The sequence below is a fragment of the Melanerpes formicivorus genome, unplaced genomic scaffold (genome assembly GCF_026170545.1).
Source record: "Melanerpes formicivorus ecotype bairdi unplaced genomic scaffold, bMelFor1.0.p_v2 SCAF_13, whole genome shotgun sequence".
Lineage (NCBI taxonomy): Eukaryota > Metazoa > Chordata > Aves > Piciformes > Picidae > Melanerpes > Melanerpes formicivorus.
Window position 1 is genome coordinate 18,687,379 of NW_027142365.1, and position 23,906 is coordinate 18,711,284.

Consider the following 23,906-nt stretch of genomic DNA (forward strand, 5'->3'; position numbering starts at 1 on the left):
GCTCTGCCTGGAGAAGAGAAGGCTCAAGGCAGACCTTATCACCATGCACCTGTACATAAAGGGTAGCTGCCAGGAGGATGGAGACTCCCTTTATACAAGGAGTCCCATGGAGAAGACAAAGGCTGATGGGGACAAGGTACTGATGGGGAGTCCCATTGGACTCCAGGAGGAAATGTTTCCCCATGAGAGCAGCCATTGGAATCATCTCCCAAGGGAAGTGATGCAGTCCCCTACACTGGACAGCTGTAAGGCTGAGCTTGCCAGGCTGCTGGGCCAGCTCATTGCAACTCCACTGTCACCTAGAATGGTTGGAGCAGATGATCCTTGGGGTCCCTTCCAAGGTGCCATTGTGTGATTCATTTAACACTTCATTCCAGTCAGAGTTAGATTTTTCCCAGCTCCCATTTTATACCAGCAGTGCTTTAAAATCATCAGCAAGCTGTGTAATGATGAAAGATGGCAGGAAACAGATTGGTGCTAAGGATATCCCCAAGTTGTCAAACTTCTGTCTCTTAAACTTAGCATGATCTGTGTTTTCCAAACCTCAATCATAGAAGCACAGAATTGTCAGGGTTGGAAGGGAGCTCAAGGATCAGCCAGTTCCAACCCCCCTGCCATGGCCAGGGACACCTCACACTACAGCAGGTTGCTCACAGCCACATCCAGCCTGGCTGCAAACACCTCCAGGCAGGAGGCTTCCACCACCTCCCAGTCAAATGGATAGCTCATAAGTCTCCAAGTCTCAGAATTTCAGGATTCTCAGGATTTCATTTACAGCTGCACAGCCAGAAGTATATCTGCTCCTAAATCAAACCTGGACATCTGTAGAAGCATAATCTTGTGCAGAGGCCAGAGTAATTAATCAGCAGGCTCAAAGTTGGACATCCCAGGGATAGAGGCACTGTAGATAATTTAGATCTACAGTTGCCTGAAGGGAAGTTGTAGCCACGTGGGGATTGGTCTCTTCTCTTAGGCAAGCAGCACCAGAACAAGAGGACACAGTCTCAAGCTGTGCCAGGGGAGGTTTAGGCTGGATGTTAGGAAGAAATTAGCCATTGGAATGTGGAGTCACCACTACAGGAAGTGTTTAAGAAGAGCCTGGATGAGGCACTTGGTGCCATGGTTTAGTTGATTAGATGGTGTTGGGTGATAGGTTGGACTTGGTGATCTCAAAGTTCTCTTCCAACCTGGTCTCGTCTCGTCTCGTCTCTTCTCTTCTCTTCTCTTCTCTTCTCTTCTCTTCTCTTCTCTTCTCTTCTCTTCTCTTCTCTTCTCTTCTCTTCTCTTCTCTTCTCTTCTCTTCTCTTCTCTTCTCTTCTCTTCTCTTCTCTTCTCTTCTCTTCTCTTCTCTTCTCTTCTCTTCTCTTCTCTTCTCTTCTCTTCTCTTCTCTTCTCTTCTCTTCTCTTCTCTTCTCTTCTCTTCCTCTTCTCTTCCCTTCCCTTCCCTTCCCTTCCCTTCCCTTCCCTTCCCTTCCCTTCCCTTCCCTTCCCTTCCCTTCCCTTCCCTTCCCTTCCCTTCCCTTCCCTTCCCTTCCCTTCCCTTCCCTTCCCTTCCCTTCCCTTCCCTTCCCTTCCCTTCCCTTCCCTTCCCTTCCCTTCCCTTCCCTTCCCTTCCCTTCCCTTCCCTTCCCTTCCCTTCCCTTCCCTTCCCTTCCATTCCATATCTCTCCCTGCAACAACAAATCCCTTACCATTCTTGCTCTGAGCTGGCATTATTGTGTGAGTGCATTGGATGTGTCCTTACACAACAAATTAATAACATATTTAACACCTTTCATCTCAGATCTCTACCAGTGCCACCCAGGGACACAGAGGAAAGTGCTCTCCATCAGAGCTGATGATGCATGGCAATGATGACTTCTCAGCACAGGAATGTGAGAGATGCATCCCTTGCAAAAGCAAAGCTTGGGAAATTCCAAGACGTTTTAAAGCCTTTCAGAGGTTGAAGTGTTGAGGGGGGAGGTGGAAGAGGGAAACCACAAAACAAAGCTTGACTTAAAACCTCCCACCTTTTATCAGCTCTTTCTTTGGAGGTTGTCTGGGGTTCCTAGGGCTGAGTCAAACATTTCAACTTTTAGTTTTGCAAGCCTCTCAGGTACCTTCATGTATTGATTTGCATCCTGAGCAACCATGAGTTTATGACACAGCAGCCTGAGTTCATCTGCAAATTGGACTTTGAGAAGAAAGTGTTAAGCTTCTAAGTTGCTTCCATGATGAAGAGCTGATGAAAATTGATGAAGGCTTTATAAAGGTGGGGAGGGACTTTTGAGGGTGTCAAGGAGTGATAGGACTCGGGGGAATGGAGCAAAACTAGAAGTGGTGAGATTGAGATCGGCTGTTAGGAAGAAGTTGTTCCCCATGGGGGTGGTGAGAGCCTGGCACAGGTTGACCAGGGAGGTGGTGGAAGCCTCCTGACTGGAGGTGTTTGCAGCCAGGCTGGCTGTGGCTGTGAGCAACCTGCTGTAGTGTGAGGTGTCCCTGGCCATGGCTGGGGGGCTGGAACTGGCTGAGCCTTGAGGTCCCTTCCAGCCCTGACAGTTCTATGATCCTGTGTGCAGGGGCAGTGCCCAGAGGATGCAGCCAGGCTCAGCTGGGTGCTGCCCAATGCCAGCACAAGGGGCAGTGGTGGAAGCTGAGGCAGAGGAAGTGCCATGGAAACAGGAGGAAATTTTTTTTCCCTGTGAGGGTGACAGAGGCCTGGAGCAGGCTGCCCAGGGGGCTTGTGGAGTCTCCTTCTCTGGAGATATTCAAAACCTGCCTGGATATGTTCCTGTGTGACCTGCCTTAGGTGCTCCTGCTCTGGCAGGGGGTTGGACTGGATGAGCTTTTGAGGTCCCTTCCAGCCCCTCACATTCTGTGATGGTGTGGCTGATCTCTGAGCATGAGCAACAGCTGAGAAGGAAGGCATTTCAGGATTACTCTGTTTACCACATGATATTACAAAACCTCCTATCTACATTAGACAGGCTGCTGTAGTGAGCTGAAGATGACTTGATGATTAAAGGATTTCATTGATGTCTTGAGCAGCCTTCTGCACACCTTTGAGACTCCACTGGAAAGGTCAAAAGGAAAATGAAAAATGCATTTTGCTTGATGGAAGAGAAAGATAGTAACAAACTCTTTAACCACTTGGTATCTCAAAGAAACAGAGCCCCTCATCTGGTCAGCTTTCCCCTTTCCTCTCTGCTCCAGGCCTGTTTGTTCTCATATAATGAAAAAGATTCAGAGAATTATAGAGTGGGTTGGAAGGGACCTTAAAGATCACCCAGTTCCAACGGCCCTGCAGGAGCAGGGAGGTCATTGTGCCCCTGTACACTGCACTGGTTAGGCCACACTTTGAGTCCTGTGTCCAGTTCTGGGCCTCTCAGTTTAGGAAGGAGGTTGACTTGCTGGAAGGTGTCCAGAGAAGGGCAACAAAGTTGGGGAGGGGTATAGAACACAAGCCCTATGAGGAGAGGCTGAGGGAGCTGGGGTTGTTTAGCCTGGAGAAGAGGAGGCTCAGGGGAGACCTTCTTGCTCTCTACAACTACCTTAAGGGAGGTTGTAGACAGGCAGAGGTTGGTCTCCTCACCCAGACAACCAGCACCAGAACAAGAGGATGCAGTCTCAAGCTGTGCCAGGGGAGGTTTAGGCTGGATGTTAGGAAGAAGTTCTACACAGAGAGAGTGATTGCCCATTGGAATGTGCTGCCCAGGGAGGTGGTGGAGTCACCATCACTTGGAGGTGTTCTGGAGGAGACTTGATAGGGTGCTTGGTGCCATGGGTTAGTTGTTTAGGTGGTGTTGGATTGGTTGATGGGTTGGACACGATGATCTTGAAGGTCTCTTCCAACCTGGTCTATTCTATTATTCTATTCTATTCTATTCTATTCTATTCTATTCTATTCTATTCTATTCTATTCTATTCTATTCTATTCTATTCTATTCTATCTCCCACTACACCAAGTTGCTCAAGGCCTCATCCAACCTAGCCTTGAAAAACTCCAGGGAAAGAACATCCACAGCCTCCCTGGGTGGCCTGTTCCAGTCTCTCACCACCCTCACTGTAAAGAATTTCTTCCTAATCTCCAGTCTCAATCTCCCCTCTTGCAGCTTCAATCCATTCCCTCTCATCCTATCACTACAAGCCCTTGTCAAAAATGCCTCCCCAGCTTTCTTGTAGCCCACTTCAGGTACTGGAAGGCTTCTCTAAGGTCTCCCTGGATGGAAGATGAGAAATATACCTACAAAATCAGAATAAACAATTTGAGATGAGATTCTGCAAGTAGCAACAATTGCATTTGGACTCCAATGTACACTCTAATGTCTCTTACACAGCAGAGTAATTTATTCCCCAAAGCAATAACAGCTTTACTAGCTGTGCCTTGATTGAGTATGTCTTCATGTTTAGTAGCACTCTGAGAGAAGCAAAACCAATTATAGAATCATAGAATTGTTTCAGTTGGAAAGGACCTCTAAAATCATCAAGCCCAACACCACTGTGGCCATGAAACCATGGCCTGAATGTGGGCCAGCAATTGTGAGACTTCTCCCACTGAAGAAGGAAACAGCAAACTTTATAGTTGGAAAGAAAGTCTTGATGAACCTTTTTTTCCCACCCTCCACACTTCATAGGAACCTGGGTTGGAAAGGGAAATGTTTAGATCTCCAGGAGCAGTTCACAGGCTCACAGGATGTCAGAGGTTGGAAGGGACCCAAAGAGATCATCCAGTCCAAGCCCCATGCCAGAGCAGGACCACACAGCTCAGGTCATACAGGAACACATCCAGACAGGGCTGCAAAGGCTCCACAGAAGGAGACTCCACAACCTCTCTGGGCAGCCTGCTCCAGGGCTCTGGGACCCTCACAGTGAAGAAGTTCTTCCTCATGTTGAGGTGGAACCTCCTGTGCTGCAGCTTACATCCATTGCCCCTTGTCCTATCACAGGGCACAAGTGAGCAGAGCCTGGCCCTGTCCCTTCCTTCCTGACCCCCAGCCCTCAGATAGTTATAAACATTTATTAGATCCCCTCTAAGTCTTCTCTTTTTCAGACTACACAGCCCCAGGGCTCTCAGCCTCTCCTCCCCAGGCAGTGCTTCAGTCCCCTCATCATCCTTGTAGCCCTCCCTTGGACTCTCTCCAGCAGATCCCTGTCCCTCCTGAACAGGGGAGCCCAGAGCTGGCAGCAATATTCCAGGTGGGGCCTCAGCAGGGCAGAGAGAGGGGGAGGAGAACCTCCCTGGCTCTGCTGGACACACTCCTCTGAATGACCCCCAGGACCCCATTGGCCTTCTTGGCCCCCAGGGCACATTGCTGTCCCATGCAGAACTTGCTGCCCACCAGCACTCCCAGGTCCTTCTCCTTGGGAGAAGATCCCCTCCCAGCCTGTACTGCTGCAGGTTATTCTTCCTTCCCAGGTGCAGGGCTCTGCACTTACCCTTGTTGAACCTCATTAGGTTATAAACATTTATTAAATCCCCTCTCAGTCTTCTCCTCTCCAGACTAAACAGCCCCAGGGCTTTCAGCCTCTCCTCCCCAGGCAGTGCTGCAGTCCCTTCAGCATCCTTGGAGCCCTCCCCTGGGCACTCTCCAGCAGATCCCTGTCCCTCTGGAACTGGGGAGCCCAGAAGAGGTTGGTCTCTTCTCTCTAGCAACTAGCACCAGAACAAGAGGACACAGTCTCAAGGCATGCCAGGGGAAGTTTAGGCTGGAGGTGAGGAGAAAGTTCTTCACTGAGAGAGTTGTTAGCCATTGGGATGTGCTGCCCAGGGAGGTGGTGGAGTCCCCATCCCTGGAGGTGTTCAAGAGGGGATTGGATGTGGCACTTGGTGCCACGGTCTAGTCATGATGTGCTGGGTGACAGGTTGCACTGGATGATCTTTGAGGTCTCTTCCAACCTTGGTGATACTGTGATACCGTGATGCTGTAACTGAACACAGTACTCAAGATGAAGTCTCATCAGGGGAGCGTAGAGGGGGAGTAGCTCAGTTTCATGAAAGGCCCCAACTTTTAGTAGTTCCTCTGCTTCCAACCCTGATTCTGTGTTCCTGTAGGTTTGGATGTTGCTTTTTTCACATGATCTCACTCAAGACCTTTCTTTGCTGGCATACCAGGTTCATTGAAAGCTCAGTGCTCCACTGCTGCTACAATGAACTGCACATCTTCTAAGGAACTGACAGTAAAGTTTTTGTTCCTGGGTATTGAGCTGCAGAGTAACATACGTGTGTGCAGACTCAGGGCACAAATATTTCACTGCTGGTCTCATAATATTGCAGCTCCCAAAAATGTCTGGCCAGGAAAAGCAGAAGGATCCGAAGCAGTCCTAGGCATATGAAAGACTGGAAAGCTACCTGTCCCTAAAATCTAACTCGTAGAATTAGATAATGGATGGACTTGAGTGTGGCTGAAAGCTGCTGGCAGAAAGGGACCTAGGGGTGCTGATGGAGAAGCAGCTGAAGAGGAGCCAGCAGTGTGCCCACGGGGCCAAGAAAGCCAAAGGCCTCCTGGCTGGGATCAGCAATGCTGTGTCCAGCAGGAGCAGGGAGGGGATTGTCCCCTGGCACTCAGCTCTGGGGAGGCCACAGCTGCAGTATTGTGTCCAGTGCTGGGCAGCTCAATGCCAGAGAGATGTGGAGGTGCTGGAGCCAGGGCAGAGGAGGGCAAGGAAGCTGGGAAGGGCCTGGAGAAGAAATCTTGTGAGGAGTGACTGAAGGAGCTGGGGCTGGTTAGTGTGAAAGAGAGGAGGCTGAGGGGAGACCTCCTGGCTGTCTACAGCTCCCTGAGAGGAGGTTGTGGAGAGGTTGGTGCTGGTCTCCTCTCCCAGGTGATTAGTGACAGAACAAGAGGGAATGGCCTCAAGCTGCAGCAGGGCAGGGGTAGGCTGGACAGGAGGAAACATTTGTTCCCAGCCAGAGTGGTCAGATATTGGCAGAGGCTGCCCAGGGAGGTGGTGGAGTCCCCAAGCCTGGCTGTGTTTCAAGGTGGTTTGGATGTGGTGCTTGGGGCTATGGTTTAGGGGTGAAGCTTGCAGAGCAGGGTCAGTGGCTGGATTTTGTGATCCTGAGGGTCTTTTCCAATCTGAATGTTTCTGTGATCTTAAAGCCTTTTTCCAACCAAGACAGCCCTCTGGTTCTATAAATAATCAGCACTTTCTCCATTACTGATACCAAAAAGCTAAGGTTTGGATTTCAGCAACGGGAACCTTTTAGCCTCTGGCCTAAACCAATTCACAACCAATTCAGCTACACTGATTTCTGTGCAAGCTCTGCCACTCTGGAATGATATTTCACACACATCCTAATTCAGAAACCTTTCTGTCAAGCAAGGCACATTCCAGTCCTTGACAGAATCTGTGAAGGATGCTTTATGTCTCCTCAAGCTGAGCTGGAATAACATCAAAGCAAAGATGTCACACACAAAGCTTCATGCAGCCAGTTCATAAACAATGTCACCAAGATAAAAATCTTGTCCTAGGTGTCTGTAAAATATGGCACTGCTGGATGAAACCCAGAATAATGAAGTCTGTCATTAGCTCTGTCACTCTAAAGTCCTTTAAAATAAGACAAGGTTTGCAAAGTAAACACAGACTAAAAGGAAAAGTAATATTTGAAGGCCTTCTCCCATAACAGCCCTGGATTTTTTCTAATCCCTCCATTTCTAGTCTTGTGAAGGCAGTGTGTTGACACTTTAAAACTCCCTCTGAATATAACTTTGTCTTAGCTATCATCTTCAGCATGGCCCACAGATGGAGAGAGAGGAGTCTGCCTCTCTGCTCTGCTCACACCTCACCTGTGTCCAGATCGGGGGCCCCCAACACAGGAAGGATATGGACCTGCTGGAATGGGCCCAGAGGATCAGAGGGCTGACCTAGAGATTCATCATTCACATCAGGATTGAGTCTCATTGAGACACTTGAAGGTGTCCAGAGAAGGGCAACAAAGCTGGGGAGGGGTCTGGAGCACAGCCCTGTGAGGAGAGGCTGAGGGAGCTGGGGTTGCTTAGCCTGGAGAAGAGGAGGCTCAGGGGAGACCTTCTTGCTCTCTCCAACTCCCTGCAGGGAGGTTGTAGCCAGGAAGGGGTTGGTCTCTTCTTTCAGGCAAGCATCACTAGAACAAGAGGACACAGTCTCAAGCTGTGCCAGGGGAGGTTTAGGCTGGACCTGAGGAGAAAGTTCTTCCCATCAGGAGAGATTGACCATTGGAATGTGTTGCCCAGGAAGGTGGTAGAGTCACCATCCCTGCATGTGCTAAAAAAGTCTTGGATGTGGCACTTGGAGCCGTGGTTTAGTTGTCAGGAGGTGTTAGGTATTAGGTGATAGGTTGGCCTTGATGACCTCTGAGGTCTTTTCCAGCCTGGTTGGTTCTATGATTCTGTGATGGTTTTATTTGACTCTCCCCTGTCCCCAACTTGATTTATCACTCAGATATCTATAAATGCAGCACAGAAACACAACGAGCTTTCCTGAAGGGGTTACTAAAATAGAATGGTGGAGAAAAGAAACATTGCACTCTCCAGTTCATGATGTATTCCCTCTCTCCTCTTCAGTGAACACCATACAGCCCCGGAAAATAACCTTCCCTCATTGTTTCTTGATGGAACTTCTGTGATTATTGGTGACACAACCTCTGCTTCTATTCTGGAGAGCTGGGAGCCTCCAAAGGCAAAAATAGAACCACTTTTTGAATTTCCATTTCATGGAAACTGAGAATCATAGAACTGTTTTGGTTAGAAGAGACCTTTAAGATCGTCAAGTCCAACCACCAACCTAAGACCAGGGCACTGCATCAAACCATGCCTCGAAGTGCCATGCCTACGCATTCCTTATACTGACTCCAGCACCTCCCTGGGCAGCCTGTTCCAATTCTTGACCCCTCCTGCAGCAAAGAAATTTTTCCTGATGTCATGCAGAATCAGAGAATCACCAAGGTTGGAAGAGACCTCAAAGATCATCAAGTCCAACCTGTCACCACAGACTTCATGACTAAACCACGGCACCAAGTGCCACATCCAATCCCCTCTTGAACACCTCCAGGGATGGGGACTCCACCACCTCCCTGGGCAGCACATTTCTATGGCTAACAACTCTCCCAGTGAAGATCTTTCTTCTCACCTCCAGTTTAAACCTCCCCTGGCGCAGCTTGAGACTGTGTCCTCTTGTTCTGGTGCTGCTTGCCTGGGAGAAGAGACCAACCCCCACCTGGCTACAACCTCCCTTCAGGGAGTTGGAGAGAGCAAGAAGGTCTCCCCTGAGCCTCCTCTTCTCCAGGCTAGGCAACCCCAGCTCCCTCAGCCTCTCCTCACAGGGCTGTGCTCCAGACCCCTCCCCAGCTTTGTTGCCCTTCTCTGGACACCTTCAAGTGTCTCGATGTCTGTCTTCAACTGAGGGGCCCAGAACTGGACACAGGACTCAAGGTGCAGCCTAACCAGTGCTGAGCACAGGGCACAATGACTTCCCTGCTCCTGCTGGCCACACCATTCCTAAAGCAGGCCAGGATGCCATTGGCCCTCTTGGCCTCCTGGGCACACTGCAGGCTCATGTTTAGGCAGCTGTCAATCAGCACCCCCAGGTCCCTCTCTGTTTGGCAGCTCTCAGCCACTCTGACCCCAGCCTGTAGCTCTGCATGGGGTTGCTGTGGCCAAAGTGCAGCCCCTGGCACTTGGACTTGTTGAATGCCATCCTGTTGGGCTCTGTCCATCTGTCCAAGCTAAGCCTCCCCTGGCAAATTTTCATGCCATTTCCCTTCATTCTACCACCTGATACCAGGGAGAAGAGACCAATCCCCACCTCACCACAACCTCCCTTCAGGGAGCTGTAGAGAGCAATGAGGTCTCCCCTGAGCCTCCTCTTCTCCACACTAAACACCCCCAGCTCCCTCAGCTGCTCCTCACCAGACTTGTTCTCCAAGCTTTGTTGCCTTTCTCTGGACCTGCTCCAGCATCTCAATGTCCTTCCTATATTGAGAGCCCCAAAACTAAAGGCAGTACTCAAGGTGTGGGCTCGCCAGTACCCAGTACAGGGGCATGATCACTTCCCCTACTCCTTTAATCTCCCTTCTTGTGTGAGGTGCCGTGAGGTGGTCTTGCTTGTGAGCAAAAACTGTGTGGTCCTTCCACCCTCAGCAGTGCTTTATCCATTTTGTCAGTTTAGAGGCCTTCCATTACTTATTTATGAGCTTTGTTTATTCTCTTGATAAACAGAGCCTCTTGTGATGGTTAATTAGGTATCTTGTGAAAGCTACTTGGGAGGCACACTGTGTGGAAAAGTTGGACAACAAAGGAGTTCAGAAAATGAAAATGAAGCTGTGCAGCAAAGTGCCTGAAATCTTCCTTAACATAGAGCACAAACCAGAAACTGAGCCTTCAGATCAAATATCTAAGTATTGTACACATAACAGTGCTCAGCTTTGTCTAATGTATAGCACATGAAAAATGAAAGCACTGTAACTGGGAAACTGAAACACAGTTCAGAGTGCCTGTTGCTAAGTATGTGTTGAAGAGGCACTTTGAATTCAGCTTATTATAGAGGGAGAGAGATGAATCACAGAATGATAGGAGGTGGAAGGGACCTCCGGAGATCATCCAGCCCAACCCCTCGGCTAGAGCAGGGTCACCACAAGAAATTCACACAGGAACAGACTGAGAGAGTTGGGGTTGTGCAGGCTAGAGAGGAGAAGGCTCCAAGGAGACCTAATTGTGGCCTTCCAGGATCTGAAGAGGGCTACAAGAAAGCTGGGGAGGGACTTTTTAGGGTGTTAGGGAGTGATAGGAATGGGGGGGATGGAGCAAAACTAGAAGTGGGGAGATTGAGATTGGATGTGAGGAAGAAGTTGTTCCCCAGGAGGGTGGTGAGAGCCTGGCACAGGTTGCCCAGGGAGGTGGTGGAAGCCTCCTGCCTGGAGGTGTTAGCAGCCAGGCTGGATGTGGCTGTGAGCAACCTGCTGTAGTGTGAAGTGTCCCTGGCCATGGCAGGGGGGTTGGACCTGGCTGAGCCTTGAGGTCCCTTCCAACCCTGACAATTCTGTGATTCTATGATTCTACCAGAAATTACAGTTACAGTTCTAGGCACTGTTTGCCTACAGGTAAAAAGCTATTCCCACACACCCCAGCTACCCACTGCCAAAAGGAATCACCAATTCAAACTATGAACTTTGATATAAATATCAGCCCTGACCTGCTGCTCAGAGACTCACTTCAAGAGAGTCACCATCATCCTGGCCTGGATGAGGAGCAGTGTGTCCAGCAAGACTAGGGATGTGATCTTACTCCTGTTCTGGGTATATCTCAAATTCTAGGTTCAGTTTTGGGCCTCTCACTCCAAGGACTTTTATCTGCTGGAGCAGGTCCAGAGAAGGGCAACAAAGCAATGAAGGGGTCTGGAGAACAGGGCTGGTGAGGAGCAGTGGAAAGAGCTGGGGTTGTTTAGTCTGGAGAAGAGAAGGTTGAGGGGAGATCTCATTGCCTGCTACAGCTGCCTAAAAGGAGGTTGAATCTAGGTGGGGGTCAGCCTGTTCCTGGAACCCCCATTCCTGGAGGTGTTTAAGAGTTGTGCAGATGTAGTACTTTGGAATATGGCTCAGTCAAGGGCTTGTCAGTGCGAAGCTAATGCTTGGACTAAACGACCTTAAAGGTCTCTTCCAGTATAGGCAATTCTGTGATTCAATGAGAACAGACCTCAAAAGCTTCCAATCCCTTCTTAGGGAGAAATCATTTCAGCTTTTTGAGCAAATATTTTCTCAAGAGGTAGAGAAGAAAGGAGATCTCTGCTCTATGATAATCTTCATCTTCATATCCCTTAAAAGAGTTGAGCAATGGATAGAAAGGTTTCACTTCTGGTGAAACTTTTCTCTGCATGGAAGCTGTGACCTCTAGGACCCAGATATTTGCAGCTGGTCACCACAGTCTAGCTTATAAACTTACATCACAGAGCCTTTAGGATCATAGAATCAATAAGGTTGGAAAAGACCTCAGAGATCAAGTCCAACCTAATACCTAACACATCCTGACAACTAAACCATGGCTCCAAGTGCCACATCCAAGCCTTTTTTGAACACCTCCAGGGATGGTGATTCCACCACCTCCCTGGGCAGCACATCCCAATGGCCAATCTCTCTTGCTGGGGAGAACTTTCTTCTCACCTCCAGCCTAAACCTCCCCTGGCACAGCTTAAGAATGTGTCCTCTTGTTCTGGTGCCGGCTGCCTGGGAGAAGAGACCAACCCCCACCTGGCTACAACCTCCCTGCAGGGAGTTGGAGAGAGCAAGAAGGTCTCCCCTGAGCCTCCTCTTCTCCAGGCTAAGCAACCCCAGCTCCCTCAGCCTCTCCTCACAGGGCTGTGCTCCAGACCCCTCCCCAGCTTTGTTGCCCTTCTCTGGACACATTCAAGTCTCTCAATGTCCTTCTTAAGCTGAGGAGCCCAGAACTGGAGACAGGGCTCAGGTGTGGCCTAACCAGTGCTGAGCACAGGGCAGAATAATTTCCCTGCTCCTGCTGGCCACACTATTCCTGATGCAGGCCAGGATGCCATTGGCCTTTTAGAATGCAATTTGTCACTGTCCAGACCATTTCTGGAGGCAGGAGTGGATTTGATGCTCAGATTTCAACACCTACATTCCAGGCAGTCATCTGAAGAGGCATCAGTGCTAAATAGCAGCTGTAACAGTTCCAGCAGTAACTTGGAACCCCCAGTGGCTAATGTGAACTCTTCTCCAAGCCAAGTGGAAGTTGCTGCTGCAGAAAAGATGGTTCACTTCGAAGATGAATTTAGACTATTAGCTGAAAATGTTGTGAACCTACAAAGTTCACACAATAGATGAGGCTGCACCAAGAAATCAGTCTCTGGTGGCCTTTTTTTTTTTTATCCCTAGGATTTTAGTACCTTTTTTATTATATACATCATCAAAGTGTTTTGGAAGATCCTTTCCCATCAAAAGCAAAGCTTTTAAAGTTCCTAACATCACCACAGGGACTTGCAGCTGCCATTAAGAGGAGGGAATGTGCAGATATTGAAAAATAAAGAATCAGAAATGTCAGCCAGCAGTCCTCTTGGGGTAACACTCACATAAAGTTGGGCTTTAAAATACTAATCTAATTTGCAATACATTTCTGTGCTGGCAGAAGCAGGAAGCCAAACCCACGTGCTGTAAATGGCAGCTTAGCAGAGATCTACCTGGCAAACATCACCCATCCCTCTCCTGCTTGCACAGAGCACTGTCTGGTCCCTTGGGTTGGATGGAGTCTCACCAGTGTTGTTTCCCAGTGCCTGAGCAGTGCTCACTTACATCCTAAAGGGGAAGTGTTTTGGGTTTATGGAGTTCCTTAAGATCCTCCAGAAGGGGATAGATCACCCATGTCATCTTCTGTTGTTTCATTCCCATCATGCCTGCATCTCCCTTTATAAAGGAACAGCACAGGCTGTACAGCCCCTTCTCCTCTCCCTGCTCCCTTCCCAGTGCAGGCTGCTGTGTCTTGTGCTGCAGGGCAGTAGGGCCTGATGCTTAGCTGTGTCATTCAGGCCTGGTGTGAGGGAGGGGGGCACTGTAAGGAGGTATGGGGCAGGGTGGGTAGGGTGCATTTGAGGCCTTGGTTGGACTTGATGATCACAAAGGTCTTTTCCAACCTGGTTAATTCTATTCTCTTCTACATTTCTGTGCTGGCAGAAGCAGGAAGCCAAACCCATGTGCAGTAAATGGCAGCTTAGCAGAGATCTACCTGGCAAACATCACCCATCCCTCTCCTGCTTGCTCTGTGCACTGTCTGGTTCCTTGGGTTGGATGTAGTCTCACCAGTGTTGTTTCCCAGTGCCTGAGCAGTGCTCAGTTATATCCTAAAGGGGAAGTGTTTTGGGTTTATGGAGCTCCTTAAGATCCTCCAGAATTGGATAGATCACCCAGGAAGTGGACCCTGGAAAATGTCATCTTTAGTTGTTTCATTCCCATCATGCCTGCATCTCCCTTTATAAAGGAACAGCACAGGCTGTACAGCCCCTTCTCCTCTCCCTGCTCCCTTCCCAGTGCAGGCTGCTGTGTCTTGTGCTGCAGGGCAGTAGGGCCTGATGCTTAGCTGTGTCATTCAGGCCTGGTGTGAGGGAGGGGGGCACTGTAAGGAGGTATGGGGCAGGGTGGGTAGGGTGCATTTGAGGCCTGGGATATTGAGGCTTGGCTGGGGAAAAGGTTTTAGATGGTGATGGCTTAGTGAGGTTTTGGAGAAGCCCAGACTGGAGAGCTGGGCCAAGGCTGAATATGAACTTTGTGTGTTTTGTACAGTTGTATATAGCTGTGAACAGTACTTCCCTTTAAACTTCCATCCTTTCCAATCCACTGTGGAGTGCTTTCTGTTGCTCCTTAGGAGAGGAATAAAAGACCACTGTCCACTCCCTAAAACTTCACCATAAAATACTAACCTAATTTGCACACAGTCTCAAGCTGTGCCAGGGCAACGTTCAGGCTGGATGTGAGGAAGAAATTCTTCCCAGAAAGAGAGATTGGCCATTGGGATGTGCTGCCCAGGGAGGTGGTGGAGTCACCATCCCTGGAGTTGTTTAAGAAGAGCCTGGATGAGGCACTTGGTGCCATGGTTTAGTTGATTAGATGGTGTTGGGTGATGGGTTGGACTTGATGATCTTGAAGGTCTTTTCCAACCTGGTTAATTCTGTTCTGTTCTACATTTCTGTGCTGGCAGAAGCAGGAAGCCAAACCCACGTGCTGTAAATGGCAGCTTAGCAGAGATCTACCTGGAAAACACCACCCATCCCTCTCCTGCTTGTTCTGTGCACAGAGCACTGTCTGGTTCCTTGGGTTGGATGTAGTCTCACCAGTGTTCTTCCCCAGTGTCTGAGCAGTGCTCAATGATATCCCAGAGGGGAAGGCTACTCACTAGCAGCAATAACAAAGCAAAGCAGTTCACATAAATTAGTGATCCAAGCTCTTGGTACTCACAGAATCACAGAATGTTAGGGGTGGAAAGGGACCTTGAAAGCTCATCCAGTCCAACCTCCCTGCCAGAGCAGGGTCACCTATACCAGGCCACACAGGAAGACATGCAGGTGGGTTTTGAATATTTCCAGAGCAGAGGACTCCACAACCCCCTGGGAAGCCTGTTCCAGGGTTCCATCACCATCACAACATTCTTCCTCCTGTTTCTTCCTCTGCCTCAGCTTCCACCACTAACCCTTGTGCTGGCATTGGGCATCATAGCAGAACCTGGCTCCAGCCTCTGGGCACTCCCCCTGCACATCTTGAGCAACAGCAAGGAGGTCACCCTCAGGCTCCTCCTCTCCAAGCACCAGAGCCCTCAGCTCCCTCAGGCTCTCCTCATGAGGAAGATGTTCCCCTGCCTTCATCATTTTTGTGGCTTTTCACTGGACTCTTTCAAGCAGTTCCCTGAGATCCTTCCTGACCTGAGGATCTTTGAGGTCTTTTCCAACCTTATTGTTTCTATGATTCTATGATTCTATGAGTCCAGAACTGGGCACGATACTCCAGGATGCAGTCTCACCAGGGCAGAGTAGAGGGGGGGAGGAGATGTTGGGAAATATTCACTTGGGTTTATTGATCAGAAAGGCAGAGAAGTGAGATAAAATGACTTGCTGCAGCCATGCAGGGAATCTGTAGTAAGCCCCAAAAGCAACAAAACCCATCTGCCAAATTCTGTTTTGGAGGTTTACATTTCAGGAGCTCAGGTGATAAATGTGGAAGGAAGAAAGAGATTTGTTCTGTTCTGTCAGCAAGAGTTTCTCCTTCATCCTCTGTGCCCAAGGATATACTACCAATCAACAACATCAGTGCCTTCAGGAGCAGCTCTTACCTTGGTCTTATTTGGACCTATCCCCATCAGAACTTTATTTTTGGTGAGGTTTTTCTGAGTCTCATTTCCCTTGTGCAGAAGGTGAGGGTGAAGCAAATAACTGCAGCAATGCTGCCACAACACCACATGGGAAGAAGATGGGGTATGGAGAGTAAAGAGGGTCAGTAGGAATCCCCACTGGCCAAAAAGCTTGAAGACTTGCTGGCCTCATTGCAGTCTGTTCATACTGGCTCTGCCCTGCTCTTAGCTCCTTATTTTACAGCAACTACATTTATACAAATGTTGATACATATATCCCACTGAATTAAGCAGGATGTTGTCTAACTGTGCAGGGCTGGACAGTAACTGAATTAAGCAGGATGTTGTCTAACTGTGCAGGGCTGGACAGTAACTGAATTAAGCAGGATGTTGTCTAACTGTGCAGGGCTGGACAATAACTGAATTAAGCAGGATGTTGTCTAACTGTGCAGGGCTGGACAATAACTGAATTAAGCAGGATGTTGTCTAACTGTGCAGGGCTGGACAATAACTGAATTAAGCAGGATGTTGTCTAACTGTACAGGGCTGGACAATAACTGAATTAAGCAGGATGTTGTCTAACGGTACAGGGCTGGACAGTAACTGAATTAAGCAGGATGTTGTCTAACTGTGCAGGGCTGGACAATAACTGAATTAAGCAGGATGTTGTCTAACTGTGCAGGGCTGGACAATAACTGAATTAAGCAGGATGTTGTCTAACTGTGCAGGGCTGGACAATAACTGAATTAAGCAGGATGTGGTCTAACTGTACAGGGCTGGACAATAACTGAATTAAGCAGGATGTTGTCTAACTGTGCAGGGCTGGACAGTAACTGAATTAAGCAGGATGTTGTCTAACTGTGCAGGGCTGGACAGTAACTGAATTAAGCAGGATGTTGTCTAACTGTGCAGGGCTGGACAATAACTGAATTAAGCAGGATGTTGTCTAACTGTGCAGGGCTGGACAGTAACTGAATTAAGCAGGATGTTGTCTAACTGTGCAGGGCTGGACAATAACTGAATTAAGCAGGATGTTGTCTAACTGTACAGGGCTGGACAATAACTGAATTAAGCAGGATGTTGTCTAACGGTACAGGGCTGGACAGTAACTGAATTAAGCAGGATGTTGTCTAACTGTGCAGGGCTGGACAATAACTGAATTAAGCAGGATGTTGTCTAACTGTGCAGGGCTGGACAATAACTGAATTAAGCAGGATGTTGTCTAACTGTGCAGGGCTGGACAATAACTGAATTAAGCAGGATGTTGTCTAACTGTACAGGGCTGGACAATAACTGAATTAAGCAGGATGTTGTCTAACGGTACAGGGCTGGACAGTAACTGAATTAAGCAGGATGTTGTCTAACTGTGCAGGGCTGGACAATAACTGAATTAAGCAGGATGTTGTCTAACTGTGCAGGGCTGGACAATAACTGAATTAAGCAGGATGTTGTCTAACTGTGCAGGGCTGGACAATAACTGAATTAAGCAGGATGTTGTCTAACTGTACAGGGCTGGACAATAACTGAATTAAGCAGGATGTTGTCTAACGGTACAGGGCTGGACAGTAACTGAATTAAGCAGGATGTTGTCTAACTGTACAGGGCTGGACAATAACTGAATTAAGCAGGATGTTGTCTAACTGTACAGGGCTGGACAATAACTGAATTAAGCAGGATGTTGTCTAACTGTGCAGGGCTGGACAATAACTGAATTAAGCAGGATGTTGTCTAACTGTGCAGGGCTGGACAATAACTGAATTAAGCAGGATGTTGTCTAACTGTACAGGGCTGGACAATAACTGAATTAAGCAGGATGTTGTCTAACTGTACAGGGCTGGACAGTAACTGAATTAAGCAGGATGTTGTCTAACTGTGCAGGGCTGGACAATAACTGAATTAAGCAGGATGTTGTCTAACTGTGCAGGGCTGGACAATAACTGAATTAAGCAGGATGTTGTCTAACTGTGCAGGGCTGGACAATAACTGAATTAAGCAGGATGTTGTCTAACTGTACAGGGCTGGACAATAACTGAATTAAGCAGGATGTTGTCTAACTGTACAGGGCTGGACAATAACTGAATTAAGCAGGATGTTGTCTTACTGTACAGGGCTGGACAATAACTGAATTAAGCAGGATGTTGTCTAACTGTACAGGGCTGGACAGTAACTGAATTAAACAGGATGTTGTCTAACTGTGCAGGGCTGGACAGTAACTGAATTAAACAGGATGTTGTCTTACTGTACAGGGCTGGACAATAACTGAATTAAGCAGGATGTTGTCTAACTGTACAGGGCTGGACAGTAACTGAATTAAACAGGATGTTGTCTAACGGTACAGGGCTGGACAGTAACTGAATTAAACAGGATGTTGTCTTACTGTACAGGGCTGGACAATAACTGAATTAAGCAGGATGTTGTCTAACTGTACAGGGCTGGACAATAACTGAATTAAACAGGATGTTGTCTAACTGTACAGGGCTGGGCAATAAATGAATTAAGCAGGATGTTGTCTAACTGTACAGGGCTGGGCAATAAATGAATTAAGCAGGATGTGGTCTAACTGTGCAGGGCTGGACAGTAACTGAATTAAGCAGGATGTTGTCTAACTGTGCAGGGCTGGACAGTAACTAAATTAAACAGGATGTTGTCTAACTGTACAGGGCTGGACAATAACTGAATTAAGCAGGATGTTGTCTAACTGTACAGGGCTGGACAATGACTGAATTAAGCAGGATGTTGTCTAACTGTGCAGGGCTGGACAATAACTGAATTAAGCAGGATGTTGTCTAACTGTACAGTGCTGGACAATAACTGCATTAAGCAGGATGTTGTCTAACTGTACAGGGCTGGACAATAACTGAATTAAGCAGGATGTTGTCTAACTGTACAGGGCTGGACAATAACTGAATTAAGCAGGATGTTGTCTAACTGTACAGGGCTGGACAATAACTGAATTAAGCAGGATGTTGTCTAACTGTGCAGGGCTGGACAATAACTGAATTAAGCAGGATGTTGTCTAACTGTACAGTGCTGGACAATAACTGCATTAAGCAGGATGTTGTCTAACTGTACAGGGCTGGACAGTAACTGAATTAAGCAGGATGTTGTCTAACTGTACAGGGCTGGACAGTAACTGAATTAAGCAGGATGTTGTCTAACTGTACAGGGCTGGACAATAACTGAATTAAGCAGGATGTTGTCTAACTGTGCAGGGCTGGACAGTAACTGAATTAAGCAGGATGTTGTCTAACTGTACAGGGCTGGACAATAACTGAATTAAGCAGGATGTTGTCTAACTGTACAGGGCTGGACAATAACTGAATTAAGCAGGATGTTGTCTAACTGTGCAGGGCTGGACAATAACTGAATTAAGCAGGATGTTGTCTAACTGTACAGGGCTGGACAGTAACTGAATTAAGCAGGATGTGGTCTAACTGTACAGGGCTGGACAATAACTGAATTAAGCAGGATGTTGTCTAACTGTACAGGGCTGGACAATAACTGAATTAAGCAGGATGTTGTCTAACTGTACAGGGCTGGGCAATAACTGAATTAAGCAGGATGTTGTCTAACTGTACAGGGCTGGACAATAACTGAATTAAGCAGGATGTGGTCTAACTCTGCCGGGCTGGACAGTAACTGAATTAAGCAGGATGTTGTCTAACTGTGCAGGGCTGGACAATAACTGAATTAAGCAGGATGTTGTCTAACTGTGCAGGGCTGGACAATAACTGAATTAAGCAGGATGTTGTCTAACTGTGCAGGGCTGGGCAATAACTGAATTAAGCAGGATGTTGTCTAACTGTACAGGGCTGGACAATAACTGAATTAAGCAGGATGTGGTCTAACTCTGCCGGGCTGGACAGTAACTGAATTAAGCAGGATGTTGTCTAACTGTGCAGGGCTGGACAATAACTGAATTAAGCAGGATGTTGTCTAACTGTACAGGGCTGGACAATAACTGAATTAAGCAGGATGTTGTCTAACTGTACAGGGCTGGGCAATAAATGAATTAAGCAGGATGTGGTCTAACTGTGCAGGGCTGTACAATAAGTCCTGCAGATCCACAAGTGTTAACTCAGCAATTCTTTCATTTTGGGAAAGAATTCTTTCATAATTGTGTTAGAATTTCAGAGAGTTACTTTAAAGGATGTTGGTCAGTAAGAAACAGTTTCTTACTATCTGCAAGTAGCAGGCCTCAGACCTGTTTACAAAAGACAAGGGGCAATGGCTTCAAACTAGAGCAGAGCAGATTGAGATTGGATGTCAGGAGCAGATTCTTTACTATGAGGGTGGTGGAACACTGGCACAGGTTGCCCAGGGAGGTGGCTGAGGCTCCATCCCTGGAGATATTCAAGGTGAGGCTGGACAGGGCTCTGGGCAACGTGATCTATTTGGGGATGTCCCTGCTGATTGCATGGGGGTTAGGCTGGATGAGTTTTGGAGGTCCCTTCCAGCGCAGACCATTCTATGTTTCTACAATTCTATGGTTTCAACATGTCCAGCAGACTTTGTAATTCTATTTCTCCTTGGAAGGAGAGAGTAAGGAATGAAAGCAATGCTTCTATTCACAGAATCACAGAGCTCCAGGTTAGAAGAGACCCCCCATTAAAGATCTGGTCTAACCTGTCTAGGTGATAGTGGAGTTGAAATGAGCTGGCCCAGCAGCCTGGCAAGCTGAGTCTTACAGCTGTCCAGTGTAGGGGACTCCACCACTTCCCTTGGGAGATGATTGCAATGTCTCAATGTCTCACTGTTCTCATAGGGAAACATTTTCTTCTGGAGTCCAAAGGGAATCCCTTCAGCTGTAACTTGTCCCCATCAGCCCTTGCCTTTCCCCCAGACTCCTTGTCAACAGGGAGCCTCCATCCTCCTGGCAGCCACCATGTTTGTACTGGTCCATGGTGATAAGGTTTCCCCTCTGCCTTCTCTTCTCCAGGCTGAACAAAGTTCATTCTTTCCAGACTTACTTTATTCATTCTTTCCAGACTTACTCTGAGGGTGGCAGAGCACTGGGCCTGGCTGCCCAGAGAGGTTATGAAGTCTCCATCTCTGGAGGGATTCAAAACCCATCTGTTTGTGTTTCTATCTGATTTACTGTGGGTTTTCCTGCTCTAGCAGGGGGGTTGGACAGGATGGTGTTCAGAGGTCTGTGATTCTGTGACTCTGTGACTGTCTACAGCAAGAACATACCTGTTGAAGGCAGTGTTATGGGTTCTGCTGGCAAAAACTCCTGGGCTGGTAAGCACTCCCTGGAAAATGTCAGGTCATCAAGTGCAAGGCCATCTTTGGGACCTTTTCCAGTTATCCCCTCAAAGACAACTTGGAAATCTTCCTCTCCATCTCCAGACAGGATCAGTGCCTTGTGCTGCCAGAAATTTCCCTGACTGCCAGTAAGATTCAGGAGAATTTGTTCATGCTTTGATGTAGTCCTCTGGTAGACAATCAATGACCCAACGTGAGCTCCATACATATGGAAATAGAAAAGCATCTGCAAGCAAGAGCAGGAGAGTCACGTATGCAACAGCTGACTTAGTGAGGCACATTCTGCTACTCTATTTACCCTCATTCTTACCATTGAATCCTAGAATGGTTTGGCCTGGAATGGAACTTAAAGGTCACCTAGTTTCAAACCCCCCTACCATGGGCAGGGACACCTCATACAACGTCAGGTTGTTCAAGGCCTCATCCAACCTGGCCTTGAACACCTCCAGGGATGGTGACTCCACAACCTCCCTGGGCAACTTCTTCCAGTGTCTCAGCACGGTTAAACAGAGCATCAGCAGCAGCATTCAGAACAACTCTTTGATTTGACTGACTCCAAATCAGTGCAATTAAAAATCACAGAAAAAGGCTTGCTAGGGACAACTTCTGAACTGTTCCACAGGCTGAACTTCGAGGCCAGCATGACACTACTGTGACAGCTGATCTTGCATCCCCTGGAACAAACCTTGCATGTACAGGTTAATAAAACTCCAAGTGCTTGATTGAAGGAAGCTGTTACAATGAAAAAGTGGGAAGTAACTTCCTTCTACCATATGCTATTCTGGTTAGGAATGTGCTTGTGCTGGATTATAAAGAGTGCATCAGTGTGATGGGTTAATGTCCATCCTGGAAGCAGGGAGGGGAGGGCTTGTGAGAGCATCTGCCCTCCCTGCAGGGGGTTTTCCCCCTGGGAAACTAAATTAGTCTGTTCCACTCCCCCTCCCTGCCCAACAAGGCTATACAAAGGAGGATACTGCAGCCATTAGGTCTCTTGGCCCCTGCCTTTGCCTGGATGAGGACTGCTGCTGGCTCCCTGCTTCTCTGCCACATGGTCAGGCCTGATCCTTCTCCCTGCTACCTCCACACCTCTTCAAAGAGACTGGTTTTGTATGCTCATTTTTTCTCCCATCCATCCTTGTTCCTTTGTGAACCCTACCTGTTATTATTACGTATACATACATTGTTTAAAGAAAATTCTTTACCTCTCTACTTCCAAGCCAAATCCAAATTATTTCTTGCTGGATTTGCTCCTTCCCTTTCTTTTTCCTCTCTATTGGGAAAGAGAAGGGAGGAGCCGGGGAGGGATTCTCAGCCTTGTCCCCATCTGAGCTCTTAAGTCTCAGTTAAAGCTCAAACCATCACAGTCAGTCAAAAATAATCCCTTCTACATGGGAGCAGAACATCTGCATGGGCTGTAGGAATGCAAAGCAACAGCTAAAATACAACATGAGAGGTGTCTGGGTTAGGAAAGAGTGGTTTTTCATTATTGAAATATAAAATTGGGGGAAAAGCTTACGAAGCACAGAACTGCTGCAAGATCAAGTACATACAGAACAGGAACCAGAAAAAGCCATGTGAAGAGTCATCACCATTAAATGTCATAGAATCAATAAGGCTGTAAAAGACCTCAGAGATCATCAAGTCCAACCTGTCACCTCATGACTACTAAACCATGGCTCCAAGTGCCATGTCCAATCCCCTCTTGAACACCTCCCTGGGCAGCACATTCCAATGGACAATTACTCTCTCTATGAAGAACTTTATCCTCACTCCCAGCCTGAACATCCCCTGGCACAGCTTGAGACTGTGTCCTCTTGTTCTGGTGCTGGATGCCTGGGAGAAGAGACCAAACCCCATCTGGCTACAACCTGCCTTCAGGGACTTGGAGAGAGCAAAAAGGTCTCCCTTGAGCCTCCTCTTCTCCAGGCTAAGCAACCCCAGCTCCCTCAGCCTCTCCTCACAGGGCTGTGCTCCAGACCCCTCCCCAGCTTTGTTGCCCTTCTCTGGACACCTTCCAGCATCTCAACATCTTTCCTGGCCTGAGGAGCCCAGAACTGGACACAGGACTCAAGGTGTGGCCTAAGCAGTGCTGAGCACAGGGCAGAATGACCTCCCTGCTCCTGCTGGCCACACTCTTCCTGATGCAGGCCAGGATGCCATTGGCCTTCTTGGCCACCTTGTCCACTCAGCTGTTTCCAACTCAAGAGCAACAAAAGGAATATCTGCATCTGATCAGCTTGGTTTGATATCTTGTCACTGACAAAGATCAGAGTACCTCCAAGAACTGTGGCCAGCAGGTCAAGGGGGGAGCTTCTCTTCTGCTCTGGTGAGACCCCACTCAGGAGCACACAGTGCAAGAAGGACATGGACCTGGTGGACTGGATCCAGAGGAGGCCACAAAGATGGTGTGAGGGCTGGAGCACCTCTGCTATGAAGACAGTCTGAGAGAGTTGGGGTTGCTCAACCTTGAGAAGAGAAGGCTCCAGGGAAACCTTAGAGCAGCTCTACAATAATTGAAAGGGAATCCAGGAGAGCTGGAAGGAGACTTTTGACAAAGGCTGGAGTGCCAGGATGAGGGTTAATGGCTTCACACTGGAAGGAGCTGGATTTAGATCTCCACAAGTGTGGTGAGGCACAGGAACAGGTTGCCCAGAGAAGCTGTGAGGACTCCAAGTCTGGAACTGCTCAAAGGCAGGTTAGGGTTGGAAGGGACCTCAAGGATCAGCCAGTTCCAATCGCCCTGCCATGGGCAGGGACACCTCACACTACAGCAGGTTGCTCACAGCCACATCCAGCCTGGCTGCAAACACCTCCAGGCAGGAGGCTTCCACCAGAATACAGAAT

General features: G+C 48.1%; 1 protein-coding gene across 1 annotated transcript in view; it reads right to left on the minus strand.

Moving 5' to 3' along the window:
- Positions 1–23,906, minus strand: part of MALRD1 (MAM and LDL receptor class A domain containing 1) — a 348,020-nt gene that overhangs the window by 186,161 nt on the left and 137,953 nt on the right. The window contains 1 exon segment of the mRNA XM_068146420.1: positions 20,991–21,288. Within this exon segment, the coding sequence (XP_068002521.1) occupies positions 20,991–21,288 (298 nt within the window).